This window comes from Carettochelys insculpta, chromosome 16 (genome assembly GCF_033958435.1).
Source record: "Carettochelys insculpta isolate YL-2023 chromosome 16, ASM3395843v1, whole genome shotgun sequence".
Lineage (NCBI taxonomy): Eukaryota > Metazoa > Chordata > Testudines > Carettochelyidae > Carettochelys > Carettochelys insculpta.
This window is the reverse complement of record NC_134152.1, coordinates 31,845,632-31,873,341: the sequence shown is the minus strand read 5'-3', so window position 1 is coordinate 31,873,341 and position 27,710 is coordinate 31,845,632. Positions and strand designations below refer to the sequence as shown.

The 27,710-nt window shown below is 42.5% G+C and overlaps 1 protein-coding gene across 3 annotated transcripts in view; it reads right to left on the bottom strand.

The window, feature by feature from the left end:
• Positions 1-27,710, bottom strand: part of USP22 (ubiquitin specific peptidase 22) — a 178,958-nt gene that overhangs the window by 54,318 nt on the left and 96,930 nt on the right. For all 3 annotated transcript variants that reach the window (XR_012647743.1, XM_075010791.1, XM_075010792.1), the window contains one exon: positions 25,974-26,075. Coding sequence is in view for 2 of the 3 variants with exons in the window: in XM_075010791.1 (XP_074866892.1) it covers positions 25,974-26,075 (102 nt within the window). In the remaining variant the exon portion in view is untranslated. The remainder of the gene's footprint in view (positions 1-25,973; positions 26,076-27,710) is intronic.

Here is a 27,710-nt window from a genome sequence, read left to right as displayed (position 1 = left end):
CTCAATAAGGCCGGCCACTGTCACCTGCAGCAAGCTAAACCAGCTTATACCAGAATCAGTACAGCAGTGATTTTCAACCAGTGTGCTGTGACGCACTGGTGAGATGTTAGAACTGTCCAAGTGTGCTGCAAAATTTCATAAATTTCCTGTCACCACTGCCATGAGGGGAAACTGACTATCCCTTGCCAGCTGGAGCTCAAACAGCAAGGATGCCTGAGTCCCAGTTGGCGTTGGATTGGGTCAGTTTCTCACCACACTGGATCTTTGCAGAGCTTCCACAAGGGGAAATGGAGACCCCACAGGTCTGGTGCTGGGATGCAGCTAAAATGTTGCTTCCAAGACAGAAAGGGCTGGAGGGGAGCCCACGCCCCACCTCCATGCTGTGGCAAGAGGGGAGAAAGGGAAGCTCCTACAGGCTGGTGGGGAGGGGAGCCTGCTTTCTGGAGCCACCTCCCCCGCAACTTGCCCACCACTTTGCACATTGTCAGCCCCAGGTTTCCCACTAACCTGGTAAGCTGCTACTCACTCTACTTTGTGTTTTGCTCTGACCCACTGAATTTCAATTATTTCATATATCTAATTTAATAAAAATATACTTTTAAAAATACTGTTACAAATACGAAATTCATGACATGAAAAGGCAAAATTCAGATGCCTGAACCGAATGCTGCATGTGGAACAAGTTTAAGGCTATGAATAGTTATAAACAGTTGAGTAGATTTTGAAAGCGAGTCTGCACTCACTATCAAAGACTATATGTTGTGTGGTGGATTTGAAACCTTAATACATTTGATTCCTGTTTAGCCTGTGGTATTCATTACGACGTTGCAAACCTCTCTAGGAAGACCATAACCATAGTAAATGTAAATAAATGTGATGTTTATGAGCAATCGATTCAGCTAAAAAAAGCGGGTGTGCATGGAATTGCTTGTTTCACTGAGGCATGCCGTGTTACTGAAAAAGTTGGGAACCACTGCAGTAGGGAGCTGGTAAACTAATCAATCTTTGTCCTTCCTGACAAGGGGCAATTCAAGCATTTCTTCAGTTAGGGGCACATATTCCCCTGGCTGCCTGGGAGCTTCACGGGGCAATAAGACTACTGTCCACCTCAAGATATTTCATAGGCAGAGCACATAAGAGGTAGTGTAGAACTCCAAGAATTGAAGTACAATAATCAAAGCAACGTGAGCCAGAGGGTAGAGAACTAGACTGGGACCCAGGAGACCCTCTACTGCTACACCAGACTCTGCTACTGGCCTTTTGGGTGACCCTAAGCAAGCCATTTCACCTCTCTCTCCTTCAATCTCATCTGTAAAAATGGTGCTTAATGGCACTTATCTCTTCTGTAAAGCATTTTGAGACAAATTGAGGAAAAGCACTAGAAGAAGTAGCTATGATTATTGCTCATTAAATGGCAAGCAACACCACACCGAGTCATGACTTTAGCACCTCTCGTATTTTGATTCAGCAAAACAAAACAGCAGTCATGTAGCACTTTAAAGACTAACAAAATAATTTATTAGGTGATAAGTTTCTTGGGACACATCTACTTCTTCAGATTTTGATTTACAATAGAGACTTCACACTTGACAAAAAGGATAGGGGAGTCAGACAATCAAACCTAGAGAGACTGGATTGACTGAAAAATGGAGAGAATCCTCTTGCTTCAGTTTAAATGCCCACACTTTAGAATACTCATGACCAAAACCACACAGAATGCTGATGTCCCAAAGAGTACCCCTCTCTCACTTCACCAGAGAGAAGCCTGCATTGGGAGGAAAATATATATTTCCATACTCTGCCTGTCCAAGGCTGTGTCAAGACTAACTCCCAACTTTCAAGGGAGCATGATAAGTAGGGTATCAGGAGATTATTAATAAAGTGCTGCAGCACCTAATGCAGCTCTTCATGAAGCTAATTCTCCCCTGCAGCAACTTCAAAGTGTTGAACTTTTGAGGAGTAAAGGGACTTCGAAGTACCCACGGTTTAGCCATGGCTACATGCAAGCCAGCACTTCTAAGTTTAACACTTTGAAGTTGCCACGGGGCAGAATTAGCTTAACGAAGTGCCGCATCGCACTTCATTAATAATCTCCCAACACCCTACTTACCATGCTCCCTTCGAAGCTGGGAGCTAGTGCAGACACAGACCAAATATTTAGACATCCTGGGAATGTCAAACTGTACAGCGCTCCAAAGTTCCCAGAGGCTCCTGCCTGAGCCATCAATGCACACAGCAAGGTGAGGGAAGAAAAGCATGGAAGCAAGCAAGGCACTGGTGTGCCAACCTTTACTGAGACTGCAGCATTCCACACTCTAGACGATAAGGTGCACTAATATGCCAATGTGCAGAGCAGAAGTATCAAATCTCAGCAGTAACAGCAGGAGGCCAGGTCCACAGGAGGCACCAACGCACTGCACTCACAAAACAGTAAATCAGTGCACAGCCAAGCCCCCAGAGAAGCGTTCCTGTCCAATTAAAGTAAAGCTGGGAGCTATAAGACACTCAGCTCCCTAGGGGAAGTTATAATGAACTCCTTTGGAAGCATTTAGCACCAGAGGGACAAGAAGGCGTAAAGGTCTAAGAGAACCAGTCTTTACTACATGCTTCAACCAGACACCCATACCAACTTGATTCAGGGTCTCCTACTATTAAAACAGGCCAGGGAAGTGGGTTGGGGAGGGAACATTTCATCTGCTTATATCACTGGGATTCACTAGATTATAATGATTTTACAACAGATCTGCTTGCCTAATCCTTAGAGATGGAGTCCACTGGAAGAGAGACAGAACAAAGAAGCTGCGCTGCCACTTTCCATGTTGCATCCGCCAGTAGAGTAAAAGCAACAACAAACATCTTCCAGTGTACCACAAGGAGTGCACTGAAAGACTCATATGTGAACACAAACTGCACAAAGCAGAGATACAATGAGGAATGTGGCAGAAGCCTTAAGAGAATGGTACCCCTCCATGCAATCTAATGATGCAAATGCACAATAGCAGATTATAACAGGCCGGTATGCAAGGATTCCTGAGGGCTGTGTGTGCTTTTTTTTGTTAATGTGGACCCCATCACCCCCCAGAGCTGGCCCTGCCCCCCACTTCCTCTCCAGCTACCCATAGTTTGGTCCACCCAGCCAGCTCCCAAACAGCCCCCTTGCCCCATCTCAAAGATCCTGCCATCCTGAACTCCCCCCATCCCCTTGCCCCAAGATTCCCCCACCCACACTGAACCCTCCTGCAAGGCCCCCACATCTGCCACTCACCCTGACCCCACACATCATCAGCCCAAAACCCCCACCCCATCCATACTCATCTCGAAAACAGTCCACCACCCTGAAGATCCCCCCCACAATCTTTCCCCACTTGGCCAAGAACCCCACCCACCCTTGGTCAGACTGGGAGGGGAAGGATTACCCGGAACAGGGAGGGGCTGGCAGGGGCAGGTGGAGGTAGCAGCTGCAGGGGATTGCCTCCTCCACTCCCCAGCACTCACCACATGGTGCTCCACCTCAGCCTCCTGAGCCCCGCTTCTGGAGGCCTCCAGCCACCTGTGAAGAAATGGGGCTCAACAACAGTGGAGTACCACAAGCTGAGTGGGCATGTGGGGGTGTTGCAATGACTCTCAGTGGCTCCTACTCCCATCTGCCACCTGTCCCAGGTATTCCCAAGCCAGGCTGGTTGGGGAGGGGGTCAGGGTGGGGCCGGAGTGGAGAAGAAGCAGAGGGCCCACCGCGTGTGGAGGGGCGAGAACGCATCACTTGCATATGGGCCTGTACAAAAAGGGAGGAGTTGAGCAAGGGTCTGGAGAAGCTCCTAAAAAACCAAAACTAAAGAAATGGAAGCCAGCATGTCTCAAGCACAATGTAGCTCACGGCTGAAGACATCAAAATCCCAGTAACTGGAATATATAAAAGTAAGTGATGCAGTAAGAATAGGAGTTCCAAAATAGCGCTGAAAGAAACCCAGCTTCCAAAGAAACAGGTAGGGGGCCAAGGAAGGAGAAGCTGGGATGGCAAGAAGCCAGTGAACAATTCTTGCTGAGCTGTTTACCAGCAACCTTCACCAGAGCTGGCATGTTCTGAGGCCTCTAAGGTACTTTTAGATAGTTAATGCTTAGAAAGGAAAGAGCCCTTAAACGAGTCTGTAGGTAACTCAGATGGCAAAAAAACTGAACTCCAATAACTTAGCTTATATGATTGGAGAGTTCCTGCATGAGTTACACTGGAGGCAAGAATGAAAATCGTCCGCAGATGGTATCTTTAAAGAACAAAAATTACTCCCACGAACCTGACAAAATTCACATCTACAGCCTTCTTTTTTTCCTCTCCCCAATATCACACCATATGCTGCCTATAAGTTTCCACCCCCCACTCAAAACAGATTTCACGTTTTAATATCTTAAGGAGTAGGCTAACTGCCAATGGCTTGTGTATAACACAAACTACATGCATCCAAATGAATTAATGTGCACAAATTAGTGCCAGTGATTTGGCACAGAGCAACCAACTATCCATAACACATAAGCCATTCCATATGATGTTTATAAATTTTCCTAGTTCCAGTACATGGCACGTTTATCTTCTGTCCATGAGAGGACAAATGCTCACAGCAGATTTCAAGGAATAGGTACAGGTCATGGGAAATAAAATCCAAGATCTCTCTATCTCAATTTTGTTTTCATGAGAGCTACTGGTCTAGCTGGAACCTCTGCCTCACATCTACTGACTAGGAAATGTCCAGGTTAAGGCTATGTCCACACTACAGCATAAAGTCGATTTTAAGGCACTTAGCTCCATTTTTACAATGCGACTGTCTTCCCAGCCAACCACTAAGGTTGACATTCTTACATCGACCATCCACAATGCCAAGTTTGAATTCAAGAAGTCAAATAAATGCTAGTGTGGAAACAGTTTTTCTTTAAATTAATTTTATTGGCCTCTGGAGGTGTCCCACAATGCCCCACAGGTGTCCATTCTGACCGCTTTCACCTCTTCTGTTCTCCAGGTGCACAGGAAGTTGGTAACGGATGCCTAGGAATTTGAATTAGGTAACAGGAAGTCCAATTCCTTGTTTTTCTGACCAATATGAATATAGCACCTCAGCAGCCATTCATCACGATGAGCCATCATGAGTTCTCAGGGTTGCAAGAGAGCTCCAGCATGGAGCCATAATCAGATTCTGGATCTCATTTCAGTTTAGGGAGAGGAATGAAACTGCAAGTCAGCGAGTGAAATGCAAACATTTATAAAAAGATTTCATGGGGCATGATCACAAAAGTTTATTCCCAGGATGCTCAGCAATGCCGGGTGAAAATAAAAGTGCTCTGGCAGAACTATCAAAATTCGAGAAGCCAATGGGCAATTTGGGTCATCTACCAAGATGTGTTGGTACTAAGAGCAGCTGGATGCCATTCTTGAGAGGGACCCAACCATGCTCCCCGAGACTAATTGGGACTCTTCAGGAGGCCATTGTTGGGACCCCAAGGGGGAACAGGAGGCAGGGGCCGATGAAGAGAAGGATGCCAACAGTCAGCAGCAGGTGCTCGACGAAGCTGATCCTGACAGCCCGGAGCTCTTCATCACCCATGACCTCAAGTCAGTCCCCTCATCAACTCCTAAAGCTCCAGGGTACAGCAATGGTGTAGAAGGCTCTTCTGGTGAGTATTTTTTTAAAATGCTACATGTGGGTTGCAACTGGGTTTAGCACATTTTTATTTCTCTGGAGCACATTTTTTAAATTGCTACAAGGAGGTTGCAGCAGTTGTGATGGATCTGTGCCCCCCAGAACAGTGTGTTAATATTTCTGGAGATGGAGCGTTTATCCTTTTTTGGGAGTTCCATAAAGGTCTCATCCAGGTACTCTATTTTTCGCATGAGGTTTTTGGGGAGGCCTGACTTATTGTGGCTTCCATGGTAGCACACCTTGCCATGCCAGGCAACCAGTAAGTAATCTGGTATCATGGCTCCACACAGCATTCTGGCAAATTTCCCAGTCCTGTGCTCACACACCATATTTTCTTTTTCACATGCTGTTATTCCTGGGAAGTTGATGTCTCTTTTTGCAGCCTAGAAGAAACACAAAAATTTTGACTAGAGTTTTTCGCACTGCTCCTCAGTAATTTAAATTTCCCAGGACTGCCCTGCCACACCACAGGGCTGGTGGGCTCTCTGTCTCCCCACTTCCACGCAGCTGGCAGACTCTCTGGGCCTTCTCCCCTCCCACCATACTGCTGACATTTTCCCTGCACAGAACTGATTAAGAGCCACCAAGGAAGTTATTTTTTGCACTTTACAGTTTACAGGGATGATCCTGCCCAAGCCTGCCATGCAGCCGGTGGGATCGAATTCTCCTCCATGGCACATGGCTATTGGGCTCTGCAGACCCTGCTCGCAGACACTGGCATGTCATGTTTACAGGCCTTTGTTTCAACGTCCCCCAGTTTGTAAGTCGCCAAGATCTTACCCTGTCCGGAGTGAAACGATCTGGATAAGTAATAGCTCCTGTTCTGCAGAGGTGGGTTCACAGTCATCCTTAAGAAGCCAAAAGTGGCCTTGGAAAACAAAAGTTGCACTGATTGTCAAACAGAGACCCATTTATTCAATGGGTAAGTGCTTAGTGTCAAATTTAAAATTGGTATTTAAATTTTGACCTTCGCTATCTTCAGCAGATGGCGTAATCGGGGGAGATAAGGTTGCTATGATGAGGCGAAAGAAAAGATCTAAACAGGACTTTATCCTGCAGCAGCTGTAGAAGGCTGACAGGGAGAGAGCCAGTGCCTCTGCTAACCAGAAGTGGACACAGCAGTGGCAACAGAGCATCCTACAGTTTTGCCAAAGCACGCTCGAGTACAGGAAGAGGACTTGGCAGAGCTCCTGATGGCTGTCAAGGTGCAAACCTAGATCCTGCATTCCATACTGGAGCTGCAAAGGGACACCCACTGCAGGACTCATTATGTGGATTGCACACCCTTTTTGCCTGGCCTCCCCTTAATAAGGCTTGATGCTCCATTGTCTGGGTCCATGAATCCAGGGTGGGGGAGAGAGGAGGCAGTGGCAAGGACAGCCTCTTGTTCTACACCCAGGACCTCCCCAAACTGCAAAAGGCTCACATTCCACCATGCAATGCCAGGATTACCTTCTTGTTCCTACCCCATAACCCCCCACCTCCAAATAAAAAGAATGTTTATGTGAAAACCACTGGTGTTTATTGGTTCACATGGAGTGGGGTGAAGTTGGAAGTGCTTTCATAAAGGTCAAGTACACATCATTGTGGGAGGTGAGGGTGGTATTACAATAGTTAAATGCAGCAGAAACATGTGGCTGTCTGCTCATTCATAAAACTACTTTCCAAAGCCTCCCTGATTGCCGTTGCTTCTGGACCGTGCATTGGTAAATGCCCTTGTGTCCAGCTGTGCATAAGTCCTGCTCATTGCATCAGTCTCTGCAATCCAGGCTGGCATGAAATTATCCCCCTTTGAGTCACAAATGTTATGGAGAATACAGCATACTGCAACCATAGTGGGGACACTGATTTGGGAAAGGTCCAAATGGGTCAAAAGGCATCTGAACCTAGCTTTTAATCAGCCAAAGGCAAATTCAACTAGCATTCTGCACTTGCTTAGCCTGTAGTTGAAGTGCTTCTTGCTGCAGGAAAAGGAACAGAGGGTAAGCATGGTCACCCAGTATCACTATGGGCATCGCTCTGTCACCAATTTTGATTTTCTGGTCTGTGAAGAAAGTCCCATCCAGGAGCTCTGTACTGACCTGAATTTCTAAAGATGCATGCATTGTGCACATTTCACAACCATCCCACTTAGATGTCAGTGAAATGATCTTTGTAAGCCACCAATGCCTGCAACACCATGGCCCCTATGGTTTATATTCTGAAGCCAAGTGGTCTGGGGCCACGATGGGGATGTGTGTTCTATCACCCCACCACAGTTAGGAAACCCCAAGGCAGCAAAGCTGTCCAATGTGTGTTGGACATTTCCCAGAGTCACAGTCTTCTGCTTGAGATGTAATAGAGAGGGAGCCATGCTAGTCTATATACTATCAAAACAAAAAGCAGTCAAGTAGCACTTTAAAGACTGATTTACTCACCTTGATCATATTTTTCTGATTTGTCCTTCTTGATTACTGTTTTTGGTTCTCTGTGCCTTAAATATTGAGTCTGTTCTGGTCTGGCTATGGTCTGAAGAAGCGGGTCTGTCCCACGAAAGCTCACCTAATAAATTATTTTGCTAGTCTTTAAAGTGCTACTTGACTGCTTTTTGTTCTGCTTGAAATGGTGACAGATTGCACTGGCTACCTCCACTACCACAAACCCCACTATAGATCTGCTCACCCTGTATTGATTTCCCACTGACCAGTAGCTGTTGGGGATTGCAGACTTCCACAGAGCAATTTCCACTCGCTTGTCAACGGTCAAAGCAGGTCTCATTCTAGTATCACTGTACAATCAGGGCAGCCAGCAGCTCTGAATTCCTTGTCTCCAGTGCTTCAATGTCATCCAGTGCTTCCAGTGCTTCAATGTCATCATCTGAATCACCCTCATCCACCTCATCCTCCCACTTCCTTTGTCTAAATAAATACTGAACAACACTTTAGGAAGTGGCCATAACACACTGTGCAATGGCTATAAGCTGTTGAGGATCCACACTTGTGCTTTGAGACAAGAGCAGGCTTTGGGAAAATGGCCCAAAAAATTATGCAAAATCAATTGGGCAAGCCGCTTGTTTCCAACTGGGATGGGAGTGGGTGCTTTGCACTCTGGGATGATGACATCAGTCACCCACAAGCACTTGAAGCACTTTTTCCCCATAAGACCCTGGCACAAAAACCCAGAATGCAACAAGGCAACAGACACTGTGGGACAGGTATCCACAGTGCATTGTTCACACAGTCAAATGTAGGTAAGGCAACGGAGACATGCTAAGTCTACTTTCTGAATATCTGCGGACACTCAAATCTAGCCTTAAAAAGTCAACTTTATTAAATTCAATTTTATTTCATAGTGTAGACGTAACCTAATATCAAATGGCCTAATGCTTGCTTAAAAATTATGGAAACTACTGACTCATTAAGGACATTTTTCACACTGGGAAGTAATGACAAATTTGTGCTAGAGAGGGTGCCAGAAAAGATTTGCCTTTTAAAGGGTCTCTGGAATTTGAAATAGTCTGAAGGTGATGAGAACAGACAGCCATGTAAGAAAGTTTAAAGAAGAGACTGATGTTTATTTTCTCTGCTATACCTGATGAACACAAGCTTTGTCTACCAAAGCAAACAAAGAATACAGGAATCTCCATGCACTTAACATTAAATTACTTATAATTATTCTTATTTTAAAGCTTAGCAGGTCCAGTAAATCAATGCTCAGCAACCTTTATAACCTCGTGTAGCACTTCAGCACTCATCAGAACTTCACGGCAATACATATTTACAACCCAATCCCCTTGCCCAGAGCCAGGAAAGAATAAAGATGTCCCAAAAACAACAAGAAGTCCTGTGGCACCTTATAGACTAACAGATATTTTGGAGCATCAGCTTTTGTGGGCAAAAGACCCGCTTTGTCAGATGTGGGTCTTAGATATTTTGAAGCATAAGCTTTCATGGGCAAAGACCCACATCTGACAAAGCGGGTCTTTTGCCCACAAAAGCTGATGCTCCAAAATATCTGTTAGTCTATAAGGTGCCACAGGACTTCTTGTTTTTGAACACACAGACTAACATGGCTACCTCTCTGATAGATGTCCCAAAAGGAATTGAATCTAAAACACTAGCCAGGTAGAGTACCTGAAGCTCCTTAAGTTTAAGTTCAGACTCAAGCTGCCCACACTACCTTTGGAAATTGCTCATACAATGAGGAATAGGTAAATCCTTATAGTTCAAAAGCTATTAACTAATGCTTAGACTGATCACAGTGCAACAAAGTATAACAGTATCACTCAAAAAATATAACTGAACTGCTTTATCACTAAACAGATAGTCATCTGTAGATAAACAGCTCAAATATTTCACACTTCGAAGCAACTTCCAAGTAGAGCGTCTACATACACCCTACTTTAAAGTTAAACTTCGAAGTATGGCACTACCTCATTCCCGGAAATGGAGTAAGGATTTCGAAGTTGGGTTCCGTACTTCAAAGTTAACTTCGAAGTAAGAGTAACTGTGTACAGATTCTCGGCTGGCTACTTCAATGTAGTGCCTAACTTTGAAGTTAGTCCCTAGTGTAGACACACCCTTAGAGAAGTTTCGTTGAAATCTGTGGAGAATGAGGGAGTTGGCTGTATTATCTGTTATGAAAATTACACCTGCTCAGTTTTATAGTGCTATCTGCTTGAACTTAAACTGCAATCTGGCTATATGCAGGAAACACAAAAAATGACTTTCAATAACCCAAATCACAGTATTCCAAAGACACTATTGCTGGTGACGTTCTTTGAAACTTCACCTCCAAGTGAAATCTGGCTGACAACCCCCTCCATAGGAGGAATAAACTGGTTCTGCCAGACAGAGAACAAACAAGGGGACCTGGAGAGAGGAAGGTGTTTTGGAGTCAGGTCCGGGGACACAATGACACAAGGTGGACATCTAGCACACCCAGAGCATGCGGCCAGAAAGCAGTCTTTTTCCGCCCACCCCAGAGACAGAAACCTGGTAGGAAGTCACCCAAGAAGGCAAAGGCAGATTAAGGTTTATGTAAGGGGAAATCTGTGTATAAACCAATGTTATTTTTCTTTTTGTTCCATGAGTTATGTACCTTTGAGTAGATAAATGCCTGGTTTTGAACAAACGAGTTTTGAGTCACTTTAAGTCATTGTGCTGATCACTGGTCCTAAGAGAAAAACGGGATTTCAGACACCACCACCTGCTTGTTTCATCACAGAAACAGGCTGGAAAACAGCAGAGCTGTCACCCAGAGATTCAGTCAAAGAATGGAAATACCATGTGATTCTTCCCAGAGACGGGTGAATGGAGTGAAACCTGATGCCAAAAGGGGGCAATCTAGAGGACTAAAAGAGGTATAAGTGCAGCCTTCAAAGTGCAGTCAAAACCAAAAGGGATTGTGAAGAACTACAAAAAGATCTCAGCAAACTGAGTGATTGGGCAGCAAAACAGCAAATGAAATTTAATGTGGGTAAGTGTAAGGTAATGCACATTGGAAAAAATAACCCAAATTACACGTACAACATGATGGGGTCAAATTTAGCTATGACAGATCAGGAAAGAGATCTTGGAGTTATAGTGGATAGTTCTCTGAAGACATCCACGCAGTGTGCAGCGGCAGTTAGTAAAGCAAATAGGATGTTAGGAATTATTAAAAAAGGGACAGATAATAAGACAAAAGATATCATACTTCCCCTATATAAAACTATGGTACGCCCACATCTTGAGTACTGCGTGCAGATGTGGTTTCCTCACCTCAAAAAAGATATATTGGCATTTGAAAAGAGCGACTAAGATGATTAGGGGTTTGGAACGGGTCCCATATGGGGAGAGCCTAGAGAGACTGGGACTTTTCAGTCTGGAAAAGAGGAGACTGAGGGGCGATATAATAGAGGTATATAAAATCATGAATGGTGTGGAGAAAGTGAATATAGAAAAATTATTTACCTTTCCCCATAATACAAGAACTAGGGGACACCAAATGAAATTGATGGGTAGTAGGTTCAAAACTAATAGAAGGAAATTTTTCTTCACACAGTGCACAGTCAACCTGTGGAACTCCTTGCCGGAGGAGGCTGTGAAGGCCAGGACTCTATTAGGGTTTAAAAAGAGAGCTCGATAAATTTTTGCAGGTTAGGTCCATACATGGCTATTAGCCAGGGGTAAAGTATGGTGCCCTAGCCTTCAGTACAGGGGCAGGAGATGGATGGCAGGAGATAAATCACTTGATCATTGTCTTCTGTTCTCCTTCTCTGGGGCACCTGGCATTGGCCACTGTTGGCAGACGGGATACTGGACTGGATGGACCTTTGGTCTGACCCAGTATGGCCATTCTTATGTTCTTATGTTCTTCCCCATAACAGCCTCCATATACTGTAAGAGTGCTGCTTTTTCAGTATGTTAACAGACTCCCCTCAAAAGCTCAATAATTTCCAGAAATCAAGGACCAGCAGTCATCACACAGTAGAACCTCAGCACTCCCTAGGGTAGCAGTTTTCAACCAGTGTGCCCTGAAATTTCATCAATTTCCCCTCACCATGACTCTTCGTGGAGCAAACACAGAGGGAAACTACTGACCCTCTGCCAGCTGGGCTCAAGCAGCAAGGATGTGTGAGTCCCAGCTGGGGCAGAATGGTCAATTTCCCCCCATGATTGCTCTTTGCAGAGCTGCCAGGAGTGGAAATGCTCACCCTGCAGGAGCCCATTCATGCTGGGATGCAGCTAAAATGCTGCTTCCAAGCCCAAAAGGGCTGGCAGGGAGACTTTCCCCCTCCATGCTGTGGCAAGGGAGAGTGGGAGCCTGTTAGAGCTGGGACAGGGTTTAAATGCCACGCCCCAGCTCTAACAGGCTGGAGGAGCGGGGAGCCTCCCCCTAACTCCAACTTGTCCACCTTTTTGCACACCAGCAGGCTCAGGTTTCCCACTAACATGGTAAGTTGCTATTTACTTTAAGTTTTGCGCTGATCCACTAAATCTCAATTATTTATCAGTTCACTTATTTAATAAAAGTATATTTTGAAAGATATCGTTACAGATACAAAATTTATAACATGAAAAGGTGAAATTCAGACACCAGAATGGAACGCTGCATGTGGAACAGATTTAGGGCTATGAATAGTTTAAAATAGTTGAGTTGAGCAGATTTTGAAACGTGTCTGCGCTCACTGTTGAAGATAGTGTGTTCAGTGGTGGTTTTGAAACATTAATGCATTTGACCCTTGTTTAGCTTGTTGTGTGCACTGCTATGTTGAAAGCCTCCCTGGTAAGACCATAACCATAGTAAATAAGTCAGTGTGACATTTTTCAGCTGAATTGATTGCTCATAAAAGTGGATGTGCTGGGGAATTGTTTGTCTCATTGTAGCATGCTGTATTACTGAAAAGGCTGAGAACCACTGCTCGAGGGAAATATATGTAGTACCACTTTGGAAGATTGTTCAGCACCACACTGATCAGCCAACTTGGCCTTTAACATTAGGTCATAAATCATACATCAGATCCCCAAAACTACACAGCTAGGAATTCAGATGAGTTAGGGAGTTAAGTCCAAGCCCTGGACTACCAGTCTATTGGTGTACAGGCTGGAGAAGGCTGCCTTCCAAATTACAGTAAATTCTTTCACATTCAATCTATTATCCAGAACTCTCAAATAACTGGCATTTTAACCATAAGTAGCTTTTAGTTATGTTTTCCGTAAGTACAGTACAATGGGCATAAATACAAATTAATAAAGCAACACAGTATAAATTTACAGTGTACGATACTACTGTTGGTAATTAAAGTACTCTGCATACATTTTTGCTTGTTTCTTAATATCTAATCTTGTTTTTCTTTAGTGTTATGCATTGCTAAGTATACCTCCCCAGTAACCAGAATATTTGAATATTCAGCAACCTCCCAATCCTGTGGCTGCAGGATATGAAAGTTTACTGTATAACACGTAGGGTTTTGAGATGAGGCAGGGCATCCTAGGAACCACCTTAGGTTACAAAATTAATGTGTTTTCTATGCATATATGCATGACAGTTTCCCAATAGAGGATAACAGAATAGTTCAAACACTTGCATTCATCTGACTATTTGATGTATAAATACTTTTATAGGACTTAGTCTCACACAAAGCCTTCAAGAGTTTTAGTAGAGACAGAAGCCCCTACAGCAATGTATTTTTGGTTCTACTGAATTTGCAGTTTGTAATCCCAAATTTCATGCTTTGCTAGTAGCATTTCCTCTCTAAAACTCAAACATCTAACTATTAAAGAAAATTCAGTCATAAATAACCTGTATTAAAATCCTCTATAACTTGTATAAATAACCACTATTCCCAAGTAATTATCAAACTGCATATGTTTTAAATAAGGTCCTGTTAAGATTGAGTCTTGATTTATGCCAAACTGTTCTGTGCAAAAGAAAAGTGCCTCGAAGTGAAAATCCTACAAAGCAAAGTAGCAGCAAATTAAATTTTCAAGCATGATTCAAACTAAATATTTCTGCCAGAACCCAAGTGTTTAGCAAGCCACTTCAAATATTCTTTTCAATGCCAATTTGTTGTCAAGCTCAGATATTTATAGTCAAGCTTCAAAGCTTACAATCTCCTCAAACAGGGCTCCTAGAAAATCTGCAAAGTTTTACAGAAAATGGACATTAGTAAGTATGTAGGTTCCTTCCCGAAGGGAACAATTCCAAAAAATGCCACAATATATACCTAATTTCTAGGGGCTGCTAAAAATACTCTTGGTCAAACATTTCAAGACTGCTTAGCAATCAAGCTTTCCCCCAATCCATTTGCTAATAAAAGATCAACAAGAAGAACTGGCACGATGAACATTGGCCCAACCAATCCACTTTTTTTTTTTTTTGAGGGCTAGAATGGAGGCTGTAGTATGTAAAACCCAGAGCTCCCACCTGATAAGAATGTCCACATTGGGTCAGATCAATGGTCCTTCTAGCTCAGTACCCTATCTCTCACAGTGGTCAGTACCAGATACTTCAGAGGGAGTGAACAGAACAAGGTCATTTAATCAAGTGATCCACCCACCTTCACCCTGTTTCAGTTTCTAACAGTAAGAGGCTTAGGATGCCGAGAACATGGGGCTGCTAATAGCTAACAGTCACTGACAGACCTGTCCTCCATGCACATTGCCAATTGTTTTTTGAAACTAGTTATAGTTATGTGGCCTGCACAACATCTCTTGGCAAGAGGACCGGCGACCTGCGCTAACCGGCCAAGAGTCTCCCAGAAATGGCCTGGAGGCTGCTTACAGAAGCCAATCTGTAAGATTTTAGGCTGCTAAAAGTCTGATAGCGCAGTGAGGCTAAGGCAGATTCTCTGCCTGCCCCAGCTCCACATGGCTCCCAGCACATCTCACTAGTAGCAGCAGGGCCTGCCGCAGGGGTTTCCATGTACTGCCCTGAGCGCTGACTCTCTTTGGCTCTCCAGTAGTCTCTACTGAGGTACCTCACTGGCCTTCAATCTTCAAACTTGCTTCAATTTCTCCTCCTGAGAGCTTACCATCATTATGGCTCTTCAGAAGAGTCTATTTGCCATCATGACCACAGACAACACATTGGCTCTGCCACAGGAACTGTAGCAAGGCAGACACATCATGCAGACCTTGTGACAAGGGAGTGTGGGTAACTGCTCTGGGACCTGGCGATTCAAAAGGGCTTGGGCTCCCCGCCACTGGTGCTGCCACTGCAGCAGCAGTTGCTGGCCCTATAAATAGCTGCCAGAGCCCCAGTGCTGAAGGGCTGGTGGGGGAAGAAGCTAGCAGAAGCCCCGCCAAAGCCCCTTCCAAGAGTGCAGAGTTGCCATCCCACCAGGTTTAGATGCCTGGCAATTCTCTCTGTCCTCCCGGACACAATCCTACTGGTACTGAGGAAGCTTGTACGCATAATGCAGCAGGAACTTTTGCATACAATCATATCCCTGTTTACTCTTTCACATAAGATGGTTGTGCAATTTCCAGTGCTTTTTCTTGTTAAAGAGGACCCAGTATGGCTCCTCGCCTCCTCACCCCCTCTCCACCCACTGGGTTCCCACAGTTGAGGCTGCTGGAGGGCCAGTGGAGGGCTCACCTCCTTGTCCCTGCTGCTGCACGGCAAGCAGGCAATCCAGCACCCAGCCCTGCTCTAAGGGGCACAAGGGCTCTAGCTCTCAGCCTCATGGCTGCATCTCAGAACCTGGGCTGCTGCAGGGTCAGTGGGGGCTCTGCCCCCATCACCCAAACTACTGAAGAGCCGGTGGGGGCTCTGGCAGCCCTGCGGCTGGGAGCAGGCTGGGGCACTGAGCCCTGCCAGCAGACCCAGCTGTGGGTTCCTAGTGAGGTGGTGCTGGTATAGAGTACTGGCACATACAGCCACAAAAAAAGCCCTGGCAATTTCAATATTTTATCATCCAAAATCAGGTGAGAAATAAAAAAGGCAAGCTCCACCACTTGCAAGTATAATCCCATTTCACTACTTCACCTGCTGTACAAAGACCTCTGAAGTAAGGAATAGAATCTTTTTCCTCAACTGCTATCACTTATTTAGCGAATTCAAAGTAGCCTTCTGAACATGTGCACATATGCACACTAGTTATTAGTTCCCATTTTCTCCCCGGAAAGTGTTGAACTGTGAAATTAAGTGTATAGAAGATTTTGCTTTAAATATATCCACTTTCCCACCTTAATAGTACATTACTATACTTCCAATTTTTTACTCTGTAGTTATTGCTTTTCTTCAACCCACCAATGCAAAGAGCTATTTTTCAGAGCCAAGGAACAGTGAGAAATCCATTACCAAGAAATCTGCCCTGTTATGGCTTTGTGATAAAATACAAATATTGTTACTTAGAAAAATTCATGTTTGACTTTCACAGAGTTTTATTTTCTAAACTGACATGTTAAAACACCATCTAAGAATTGTGTACAGTCTGGACATTTATAGCAATGGAAGAGATCATTATGAAAATGAAACCATATTTCTACTAAAAGGGAATGAATGAGGGGACGAAAAAGGTTTTTTTTGTTTTTTTTTTTTAAAAAAAAGGGCATTGCCATAACCTGAAAAACATTTCTTCCTCAACCTCCCTAGGCAATTTATTCTCATGCTTAAAACACCCTGACAAAGAGGAAGTTTTTTCCAAATGTCCAACCCAGACTGCATTTGCTGCAATTTAAGTGCTATAAACCTGGCAAACGCAAAGGAGAAAAAGCATAAACACTTGTCCCTTATAGAAGTCGAGTGTTTGTGCTCATGATAGCGTGTCCAACAAAAGCCCATGATACACGAAAACAGGGGTGGGGAACCTGTGGCTTGTCTGGATCCAGACCCCAGGGCTTGGGGCTCCCCACCCCCAGCCCAGAATCTGGCCTGTTGGGGGGTTAGGGAAGTGGAGCCTCACAGGCTGATCCACATCCAGGGACAAATCTAGACCATGGGCTCTGCTGGGTGGTGACAAGGGGGGAGAGGGCAAGGAAGCAGCTTGGCGCGCCACTGCTGCTCGCTGCCATTCCCCAGCCAGGGGAAGGGGGAGCTGCAGTGGCTCTGGAAGCACAGCCTGAAGGCTTCATCCTGCTGCTCTGATTGGACAGAATTCCAGCCAATCAGAACAGCGGAAGGTGGTGCTTGGAAGCAGAGGGAGGGGGAGCTGAGCTACGTGCATCAAGGGGTAAACAGATAAGCTGCACCCATCACCCAGACCCTGTGCCCCTTGACTACTCTGTGCCCCCTCCCATCCAGAACCCCCAACTCTCACCTTGCTCCTGCCCCCTCCCTTACAGACCCTGCACCTCAAACCCTTCTGCACCCTTCCTCCCACCAAGATCATCTACACCCAGCCCTTTCCTACACCTCCCTTCCATCCTGCTAGCCTGTCGCCAGCCCACTCCTGCACCCTACCTGCTGCCCAGATCCCCAAATTCCCAGCCTGGCCCCTGACTGACCTGCCTACAGGTCAGAAGTCCCCAACCTGAAAAAGGTTCCCCGCTCCTGTACTAAATGCATTAAGCAGTGAAATCAAATATGAAGAGAAGTGCAGGTCTCGGTTTCTGCTACAAAACTCTAGCTTCCTTTAAAGTGTGGGCGTAAAGTTGCCTTAAAAAGCAATGATGCAAAGGAGTCATCAACTGCTAGATGGAAGTGCCTTGTAATACAGCAGCACTGATAAGGCATATCAAGACAATACAACCAAATTATACAACTCAAATACCAGATGTTTTACGGGGGGAAGCCCTTGGTTATTGCACAAGATTAACAGCTAATTTAAAAAAAGAAAAAAAATCTTTAAAACAATTTATAACAGAGAATAATAGTGATTTAAAGAAAATAATACTCCTAAAAGTTTGTAAAGGATTCAATAAAGTACTGGGGCAAGCTGTTTTCCCAGACAGTACTTCATGGTTTTCTACCATTACTATTACTTTGAGGGATGTGGGGAAGAGTGCGTACGTCTCCCCAATATGGCTGATATGCATACAACTGAAAGAATGGCTCACAGTTGTTTTTGCGTAAAAACTATTAATTTGGTTGGATCTCCTATAGGAGATCAGTAGGCTGCTTAATATTTTATATGAATGATTAAAAACACCCGACCACAAACTATGTAGAGATGTTAGCTCAGAGTTTGCAGTAACACACCTTTTTCTAACTTCTAAAGTTTAATTTGCTTGTAAACTGCCATGACAGATGACCTGATGAATTAAATGGTTTCCAAAGTTCAAATGAAAGCCTCAGTTTTGTAAATGTCTCCTCCTTCATCCCTTGGGGATAAAGCTGGACTACTATAGTTTCTCATGCTATAAATCAAATGAAGAGACAACATTTAAAGTTTACCAGACCCAGCATTTCTCTTGTCTGAATACAAACTTTTTTCATTCCAGCAGGGAAACCATACCTTTTCTTTTGTCTGGCTGTTGAGATTCTTTTCCAGCAAAAGTCACAATCACACAGTGAAAAGAAGTCTCACTTACAGAGCTGAATTTAAATAAAGTGCATAAAAATGCCATGCAGAAACTTTGAGACACTATAATTCCCCAGTTTTTGGGATTTGCCCATCGCTTTGGTGCCTACATCCTACATACAAATGAAACTAATCCTGGTGGTACCTCCCAATTTAATTGCTTCACCCACCTTTTTTATTCTAAACTGAACAAGGTACTGTTTACAGAGTTGGTGGTAATATACCCCATTTCTTATTTAAGCAGAATCTGTTTAAATATTGTTTGCTCTGTGCTCATTTTGTATTCTGCAAAAATTAGGTGAATTTTGTGGCTGACCACCTTAACATCTTACAGATTAACAAAGCCACATGAAAATGCATGCTGCTCTGTGATGCCGTAACTGTCAAGATTTACCCACTTGAATACAGTAAACCCTTGATTTAACAGACACCAATAGCCTGGAGTTCAGAAATAATGGACCATCTGCCGGCCCTCCCCAAAATAAATGTCGGCGACTCACCAGAGCCACCGGAACTGGAGGAGCCACTATTGCGGCTGGGAGTGCAAAGGGCCTGCTGCCACACTTTCTCCCCGAGCCTGCTGTATTCCTCCCAGGTCTTGAATGGAGAGCTCCCTAGTGCACCTTGCAAGGTGCCTCCAATCATGCAGATTTGGATTTAATGGATTTTAGGCACTAATGGACACCCCTTCCTTCCATTAGTCAGTTAAATGGAGGGGTTACTGTGATATATCCTCGAGAACAACAAGAAGTCCTGTGGCACCTTAAAGACTATCAGATAGGTTGGAGCATAAGCTTTCGTGGGCAAGGAGCCACTTCATCAGATGCTCCAATATATGTTAGTCTATAAAGTGCCACAGGACTTCTTGTTGTTCTCGAAGATACAGACTAACACAGCTACCTCTGTGATACTTGTAATATATCTGTTATTGAAACCTGTAATATAAACTGTACCATTAGCATGTGAAATTGCATCAGGTCCCTACGTAGTTTCTGGAGGGCCAGACTTGGCAACTAAGGTCAAGTGCATTCAATGACCACAGAAACACATGTATTCCGTTCAAAAGCAAATGTGAGAGTTCTGCTTTTACAAAAGTTTACCAAGAAAAGATTTTCTAGAAGCAACAAAACCTTAAAGCAGCTGAACTGGGGTTACTGCAGCAGTTTACCCTCAGAAAGCAAATCCCTTCTAAACATTATACATGTGCCTTTAAAATAAATGAAAAATATTTTTTTAAAATCCATAAACAGACTTTTTTGATTCCTACTGCAATACTTAAAGTTGATGAGAAGGATCTAAATACTGGGGAACAGAACACAACAAAGTGTGGGGAAAAACCCACATAATAAAAATCAATGTTTTTGCATTTACTCCTTTGCCTGATGGCAAAGGAATATTTATTTTATAAAACATTCATCACTGTATTTGATGCTTACTGCAGGATGTTTTAAGATTGGTTAACTAACTTAGGACTTAAATTACCAATTTTCAAGATAGACAGGAGTACAGTTACAAGGTAAGATGACTGGGTAGTATTTATGCAGAACAGATTTATTGGAATAGTACTTAAGGCGACATTCTGCATCCCACTGTGTGATGGATTCAGAATGGTATTTAATCCAACAAAGAAAAAAGTTAAAAACCAGAGAAATGAAATCCATTCTAAATGCACTTAATGGACTACCACATCTAAAATAGGTACCCACTAATGCATCCATCTCACAAGTAAAATTTAAACTAGTGTTAAAAGTTCTGTGCTGCTCCTGAGTTTTTTCATTCCATCTGCAGCAGTTTAGGAAGTCTTAGACTAAAAAGTAAGTACCCCAAAAAGATAGCACATTCACAAAATCCTGTAAAGTATTAATGCAATCCACAACATCATCCAGTCTTCTTTAGTCAGGCCCTTGTACACAGCTGCTCATGCATAGTTTATGGCACACTGCAGGATAAAGCAATGCTTCGAGTAGCTTGTCTGGAGAACCAGAAGTAATTTCCAGGACACTGTTCATCTCCTGTTGCCACCTTTGCACTGAAGCACTGCTGCAATATTTATTCCACTCATGCCTCTCGCACGTCATACTGCATGGTGGCACCCAGCTGCAAAAACCACCTGCCACTGCTATGTAGCTATTGTTGTTCTCACCACCCCCACTCCACGTCATTCTTTCTGAAAAGGATTTGCTTATTCTTCTCTAAAGTCCCCCTCCTGAATCCCCCCCTACTTTTTTTTTTTTGGAAACATTGCAAGTGGGAAGCCCAGGTGGCTCTAATGTGCTTTTAATTCTTTCTACTGGCAATGTAGCACAGCATCATCAGCCACAAAGTCACTTTATATGCTCATCAGAGACAGGCTAGCGAATACCAGTTGAGCTTCTCTAGCCTGGCACCCTCGGGATCTCACTGGTGCTCAGCCAGAGAATTTGCTGAGCCACAGGAGGTCAATATTGTCTAGCAGCATGACCATCACTTCCACAGCTTACTGGGACATTTAGGGGTAAATAACAGCACAGAACCTTGAGAGCCAGGACTTGTGGCTGTAAACAAAGTTTATGGGACCAAGGGACACTTGGCCACACCCATTTTAAGTGGCTATCTGCCTAACTAAAATGTTGCCAGATTATAGATGTTGCCAGGTGAGTGTGTACTGGACTAGAGAGGTTCAATCTGTATGCTCAGGGGAAGTGAACTTCTCTTATTAGTACCCCCAAAATAGAAGATAAAAAATGGCCACCAAAAGATGCTACCTCTCCTTTGCATAGAGCCCACCCTCGTAATAAACACCTCCAATGTGTATCAGAATGTAGTAATTTGATGGGGTCGCTTTTTCCAAAGGAACTGGAAACAGATTTAAAAACCGAGTTTTCCATTGTATATCTAAGAGGAAAAATTCCAATATCTGCATTATTTTCATTTTATCAAATGCAAATTGTCCTTTAGAAATTTTTGGTATAATCAGCATGCTAGAAATGTATCAAAGCAAACAAGTAAGTTTTGAATACAAAAACCAAGATGTTATTTAATGTTGAAAAGACTAAATAATGATTATCTGCATTTCAGCCTTGCAAACTCACCACATGTATTATATGCCTACTGAATCGTCTAATCCACATTTGATGCTTAAGGCCAGGACCTTAATGTCATTATTTGCATGAGTACTGAGCTCACTGTTGGCATGTAGGCAATTTGTCCCCTTATCACTTCACAAACACAGAAATGCAACAGGCGGGGGAGATTCTTTGGTGAAAATCCAAAAAGTACAGACCAATAAAAGCTTTGGATTCTTCAGTCTGCACCACAACTAGAACTATTTTAATTTGAAGAGGAATCTGCACAATAGTGACTCAGCAAAAACTAAATAAATAAATTAATTAATTAAAAAAATCAATGTAGTGCATGTATATTCATTATCAGGAAGCAAATATCTGGTGAGAGAGGTACGAATAATCCCATCTAAAGAAAAATCAGAGCAACTGTAGTGCCGGTGAAACTCAATCTCTTCATGGATTACGTAAGAGGTTCTTTACAAGTTCTCTGTCAAAATTTTAAAGTTGCTACATACAAGGAAATATTTTATTTTGACTGAAATGAAAGGTAAAAGGGAGCATTCCAACTAGCAATTATTAGTTCTGCGTACTGAACTTATTTTATAGCACTTCATTTTACATAATTTATAGTGACAATGCAAGACGGAGGACAATGCTGTTGTGTACACATTCAAACAGTTTTGAAACACTAGTGCACAGAGGCAGCTATCTACTAAAGAAGCCATAAAAGGTCAACTCTCAGCACTACAAAGAACAAATAGGAAAATAACTCGCAGTGAAAAGTAGACTCTTCCACGGAGTTAAAAATTCACATGACTGAAGTGATGTTGTTTTAAAGACCAGTGGTGTGAAATCTAATGGGAAAATCACAAAACAGGGTTAATTTTATACCTCTGAACCAGCTCCTAATTCATTACAATCCATGTGGGTGAAATTCTCACTATGGTGAAAACCCTATGGGGCAAACCCTCCTTCACAAAATTCCCCCATGGATGCACAAACATTTTTCTGAGCTATCCCAAGAACATGTTGCCTTGGATTCCAGGAATACCAGGCCATCCTCATTAGCACAAGGCATACCTCACTTAAAGTTACATAGAACCAGTGTCCGGCTCAATCATTTCAACATGTTACAGCTGAGAATAAAAAAAAAAAAAAAAAAAAAAAAAGTAATTCCCATATCCAGCTGGACATACACCAGGGAGGGAGGGACAAGAGGAGGGGGAAGAAGCAAGTATCTGCCTTTTCTTCTTTTAAATCAGATTTACAAAAAGATAAGACATTTGGTTAGTCCAAACTGGATTCTCCATGTAAACAGATTCAGATCAATAGGCATGCGACTCTTACAACAGCTGATTACTCTCATAAGCGTTTTTTAATCAAAAGTAATACAACTAGACACACCTATGCATGTCCTCTGACTTATTTATAAACCTCAGAAGATGAAACAGATGTTTATTATGGATGAATAAAGACGTGACGTCTGAAGAAATGAGTATCAGAAAAGAGAAACGGGAATGTCCAGGTAACTGCAGCATTTCAGTCTGACCGTGTATATGTTTAGAAATAGTTTGGGGGATAGAGAGAAAAGGCTCAAGGACAATGAATTGTTTTTCAGTTACACCTCCAATGTACTTTTGTGAAAGAAATCAAGTCTTTTGCTTTTAACTGTAGCCCATAACTGCAGAAAGTCTCTTGGGTGCTTTGATTTTTTCTCTCTTTTTAAGTCCTGGCATACAGACAGCTCCAGGGCCCAGTAGGAGAAATTATTAAAAGCACACCTGCAGAAGTAAAGAGATTACTCATTGCCCTTATCCCGTTTTATGAGCATCCCCCACCACCACCACCACCACACTGTGTGTATAAGATTTCATGCAGTCGGAAGCATCCATTTTAACATACAGCAAAATTAAAAGTTTAAGAATCATCTCATTCCTTCAAAATGGAAAGAGAAACATCTGAAAGGTCAGATGCACCTTAATATTTTATCAAAGCCAGTTTCGTGTGTCCTATAGAATTAATTTAGCCAAGGAACTGGTAACATAGTTCTTACACGATCTGTTACAGTTTCATCTAAAAAAAACAAAAAACAAAAAACACAAGTTTCATAGTGAACAAACAATGGAGAGAATAAACCAACACAATTTAGAGTGCTTTCCTAGGCCGTCAGAAGTTTCCATGACCCAGGTGTGTTTCAACCTTTTCTTCCTGCTCTACTGTTGCAAAAATAGTTCTCTTTTGACTGTTCTAACCCCGGCTCTTGACTTCCTTTCTTGAAGTCACATTATGGCTTCTCAATCCAGAGTTTCAAGAACCGTATACATGCAAAGCAATAGTTATGCAGTACTGCGGTAGAAATGCATACATAAAACTATTACTTTATTCATCATTACACTTAAAGTATTTGAAGGGTGAAAAGGTGTGAAGATTAAATGATGCACTTTATGACAGCATAGAGCTTACCGTAGCTTTGAAAAAATGAGGCAAAATTTAAAGATTTCACAATCTGCTTCCTGCTTTTAGTTGTAACCCACACATGTAGGTGCAGTTCACTGTCCTATGTAGTGGCACCTAGATCACTTACAGAAAGAGTCTCCTCTACAGCCTTAGCTGAAAGCAAGCTGGCTTTTAGCTCAAGCTGTAGAGGCTTATGCATGAAAAGCTCCAGAGGTCCCAGGTTGGAGTCTGCCTGTAAGCAGTTACATAGTGACAACAGCACAGATTTTTAAAGGAATCTGGACATAGCACCACCAAGCACTATACTACCTAGATGACTCTGAAGCCTCAGTCTCATTTCCAAAAGTGATTTAAGAGTCTAAGTCATATTGAAAGACATCAAAACTTCAGCTGCCAAGTCACTTTTAAAATGAGACTGAAGCATTACAATGCTGAACAGAGCAATACCTAAATACTTACAAAAATCTGACCCTATGGCTATGCTATTACTCTCACCTCTGAAATCTTCATACCTGAATGGTAGCATGCATTAAACTATAAAGAGAAAACAGCCATAGGATCATTACTGGCCAGACTGATCATCATTATTAGAGCTTGTCAAGAAATGGTGAGAAACAGAAGTTACATTTTGTGAGAACTTTTGCATATTTTCTTCTCTCTTCCTCAGCTGTTTCCCAATCATCTCTTACTATGCCTGCATTTCAGATAGCTCTTGGCTCCAAAGTGAGTATACTAAACTTCGTGGGCTACAGTACTTGATTTTCACAGAACAGTCCAGTCTCACCTCGGAATCTGTAAATCTAGGAACTGATATATACAACAAACTAGCTGGAGAACAGACCTTTTGATCTGGGTTGAAAATATGATTCTGAAGGATCCCTTCTGTAGTTTTCAACATAAACTCATAGAAATGTAAGGTTGGAAGAGACTTTGAAAGATCATCTGCTCCATTCCCCTGTCTTGACGTAAGACCAAGTATATCTACACCACCCTGATATGTTTTTGCCTACCCTGTTCTTAAAAATCTCCAATGATGGGGATCTCACAACTTCCCTTGGTAACCTATTCCTTATAGTTAGGAAAATCTTTATAAAATTAACATAAATCTCTTCTCCACTGCAGAGAAAGCCAATGACTTCTTGCCTTACCTTCAGTGGATATGGAGAACAATTGTTTATAGCTCTCTTTATAACACTAGAATAGATTATATTGACTAGTTAGGGCTGCCCTCAATCTTCTTTTCTCAAGACTAGACATATTCAGTTCTTCTAACCTTCTTTCACAGTCGGATTTTCTAAACTTTTTACCATTTTTGTTTCCTTCCTCTGGACCCTCTAAAGCAGAAGAAAAGTCCAAGCTCCCATTTGGGAAAAGACCAAAGCTCTCAAGTGAAAGGATGATGCAATTTGGTCTATGTTTGAACAAGAGAATTTCCTCTGGTGCAACTGCCTTGGTGGGAGCACTAATGTAGATTAAGTTCTGGCAGCTCTCAGTGTTTTGACCACCGTGTCAATTAAAAGTTCAGCTGAACTGGTGGTGCCATCAGCAGGGGTTGTTTTCCACAGAATTTCCTAGTAGATACATGTTCTAAAAGTCTCCTACTTTGAAGGTCTCCTATGGAAATTCACTATCTTCAGTATCTGAAATGACAGAACACACATCCTTCTATGCAGAAGAGAGGATGGAAGTCAGTACACATGGTCATTAAGATGGCGTGATACATGTCAAAAGAAAAACCATTTAATACTCAACCAGAAAATATGCATTTAAACTGTGACAGGAAAAAAGAAAAAAAAATCACAGGGTTTTGAAAATGCAGGTGGCGGACAAATCATATGAGTGATTGTTTCCTTAACTTACCTATGGTGCAATTTGTGGTTATTTTTCTCCGCTTGGGGTTGTGTCGTAGCAATTCTAATTCTCGTTTGGTTGGCTCCCATGTTGAATACTTCTCTCCAATGCCTGAGCAGATGAAAAGAAAGTTTCAGGGTGCTGTTAGCTGTAACAACTGAAAGGATACTTTCAAAGAAAAGGTTGTGATGCACTGTCCATTAAGTTGGATTCTGTATACAAAAAACTACAATAGCCAGTTTGCTTTTTATTACTGTTCAGAAAGTCAGCAATTGACCTTGACAATATGTTCCCATAAACATGGGCTAAAAGCACACAAAAGCAGTTACTTGTATAGAATTCCTATCTGTTTCCAAGTAACAGTATTCCCACCAATGGATGAAAAAACCCTCCAATTAAAAAGGACCCAAGCATGAAGGCCAATCCAGTGTTATTTATTGTTTCAAGTATCCATGATTTTCTTTGGGCTCAAAGGGGGTCGTACTGCCAGCACAACTGCATGTCTTAAGGATAAACACAGATTGGCTGAGATACAGGGCACCTCAGACAATGGTCCCACTTTTCTTCAGTTAAATGACAAATACAGTAAATAAACCAAAATCAATCCAATGTACCGGACAGCTACAGTCTTACTCTCAACAGATGCAAGGCAGATTTGAGAGGATTTGGAGGATACTTAATAGTGTATTCCCTCATTACATATTTGGGGGTATGCTGCTATAATTCTCTCTGCTGTTCCAATACTGGGTTAGCAGAGAAACTACCAGAATGAAAGTTGAATACTTAAATACTTCCCAGAAATTTAGACAGATATATTTTAACTACCCACTGCCCAAAGAAAAACCTTATTTGCCTCAACAGCCATAGTTGAAATTTGTCATTTTTAAAAAAATAAATAAATAAAAAAAATAAAAGCCCCCTACTATTATGTTTCAAAAATATTTACTTTGTTTGAGGGACTGAAAGGTAAAGGGAGTCAGGAGGGCTAGTAATCAGCAAAACAGATTAGAACGGGGAATAGGGGTGGCTACAGTGTAATCTGAAATATGAAAGCTACGGCATCAACAAAAGACCCAAAAACTGACCATTTAGAGGCTGCTGCAGCATTCTATGCAGCAAAGAGAAATTGCTATGCAAGGCCACTTATAGTGAGTCACAAAAGCATTTTGGCATTAAAAAAAAGACAGAGACAATCTATTCTAAAATTGAGGATTAAAGTCCATTAGAGTTCATCTTATTCTGTGCAGAATGCATATTGATGAAATAGCACTGTGCTAGAGAAAATAAATTATAAACCACACACATGAAAAGAAAATGTAGAAAATATAGCTGGAGGCTTACACATTCTGCATGGTACATGTTTCATTTTCAATAGCTCTTTGATCTTCACTTTCAAAATAGCTCTGCCTGTCAGAAGCTGCCCATCCAAAATGTCTGAGTCATAGTTACTCTTGACCCTCAAGGTTCCTGCATATAGCTACAGTCTCATTCTTAGCTCCATGAGGACAACAAAGTTCACATCTATGCAGATGCACATATACCTAATGTATTTGACTCAACAATTTTAAATGAAAGAGCATGTGAACTAAAACACCCCTCCCCTTTTCCCAAGGATCAGCATTAACAAAAAAACAAGGAAAATAAAAAGGGAAACTAATTACCATGTAACAGATTGAGGAGATTAAACAGCTGCAATGCTTTGAATACACTATACAGTATGCACAGGAAAATGCTGAATGAAGCAGC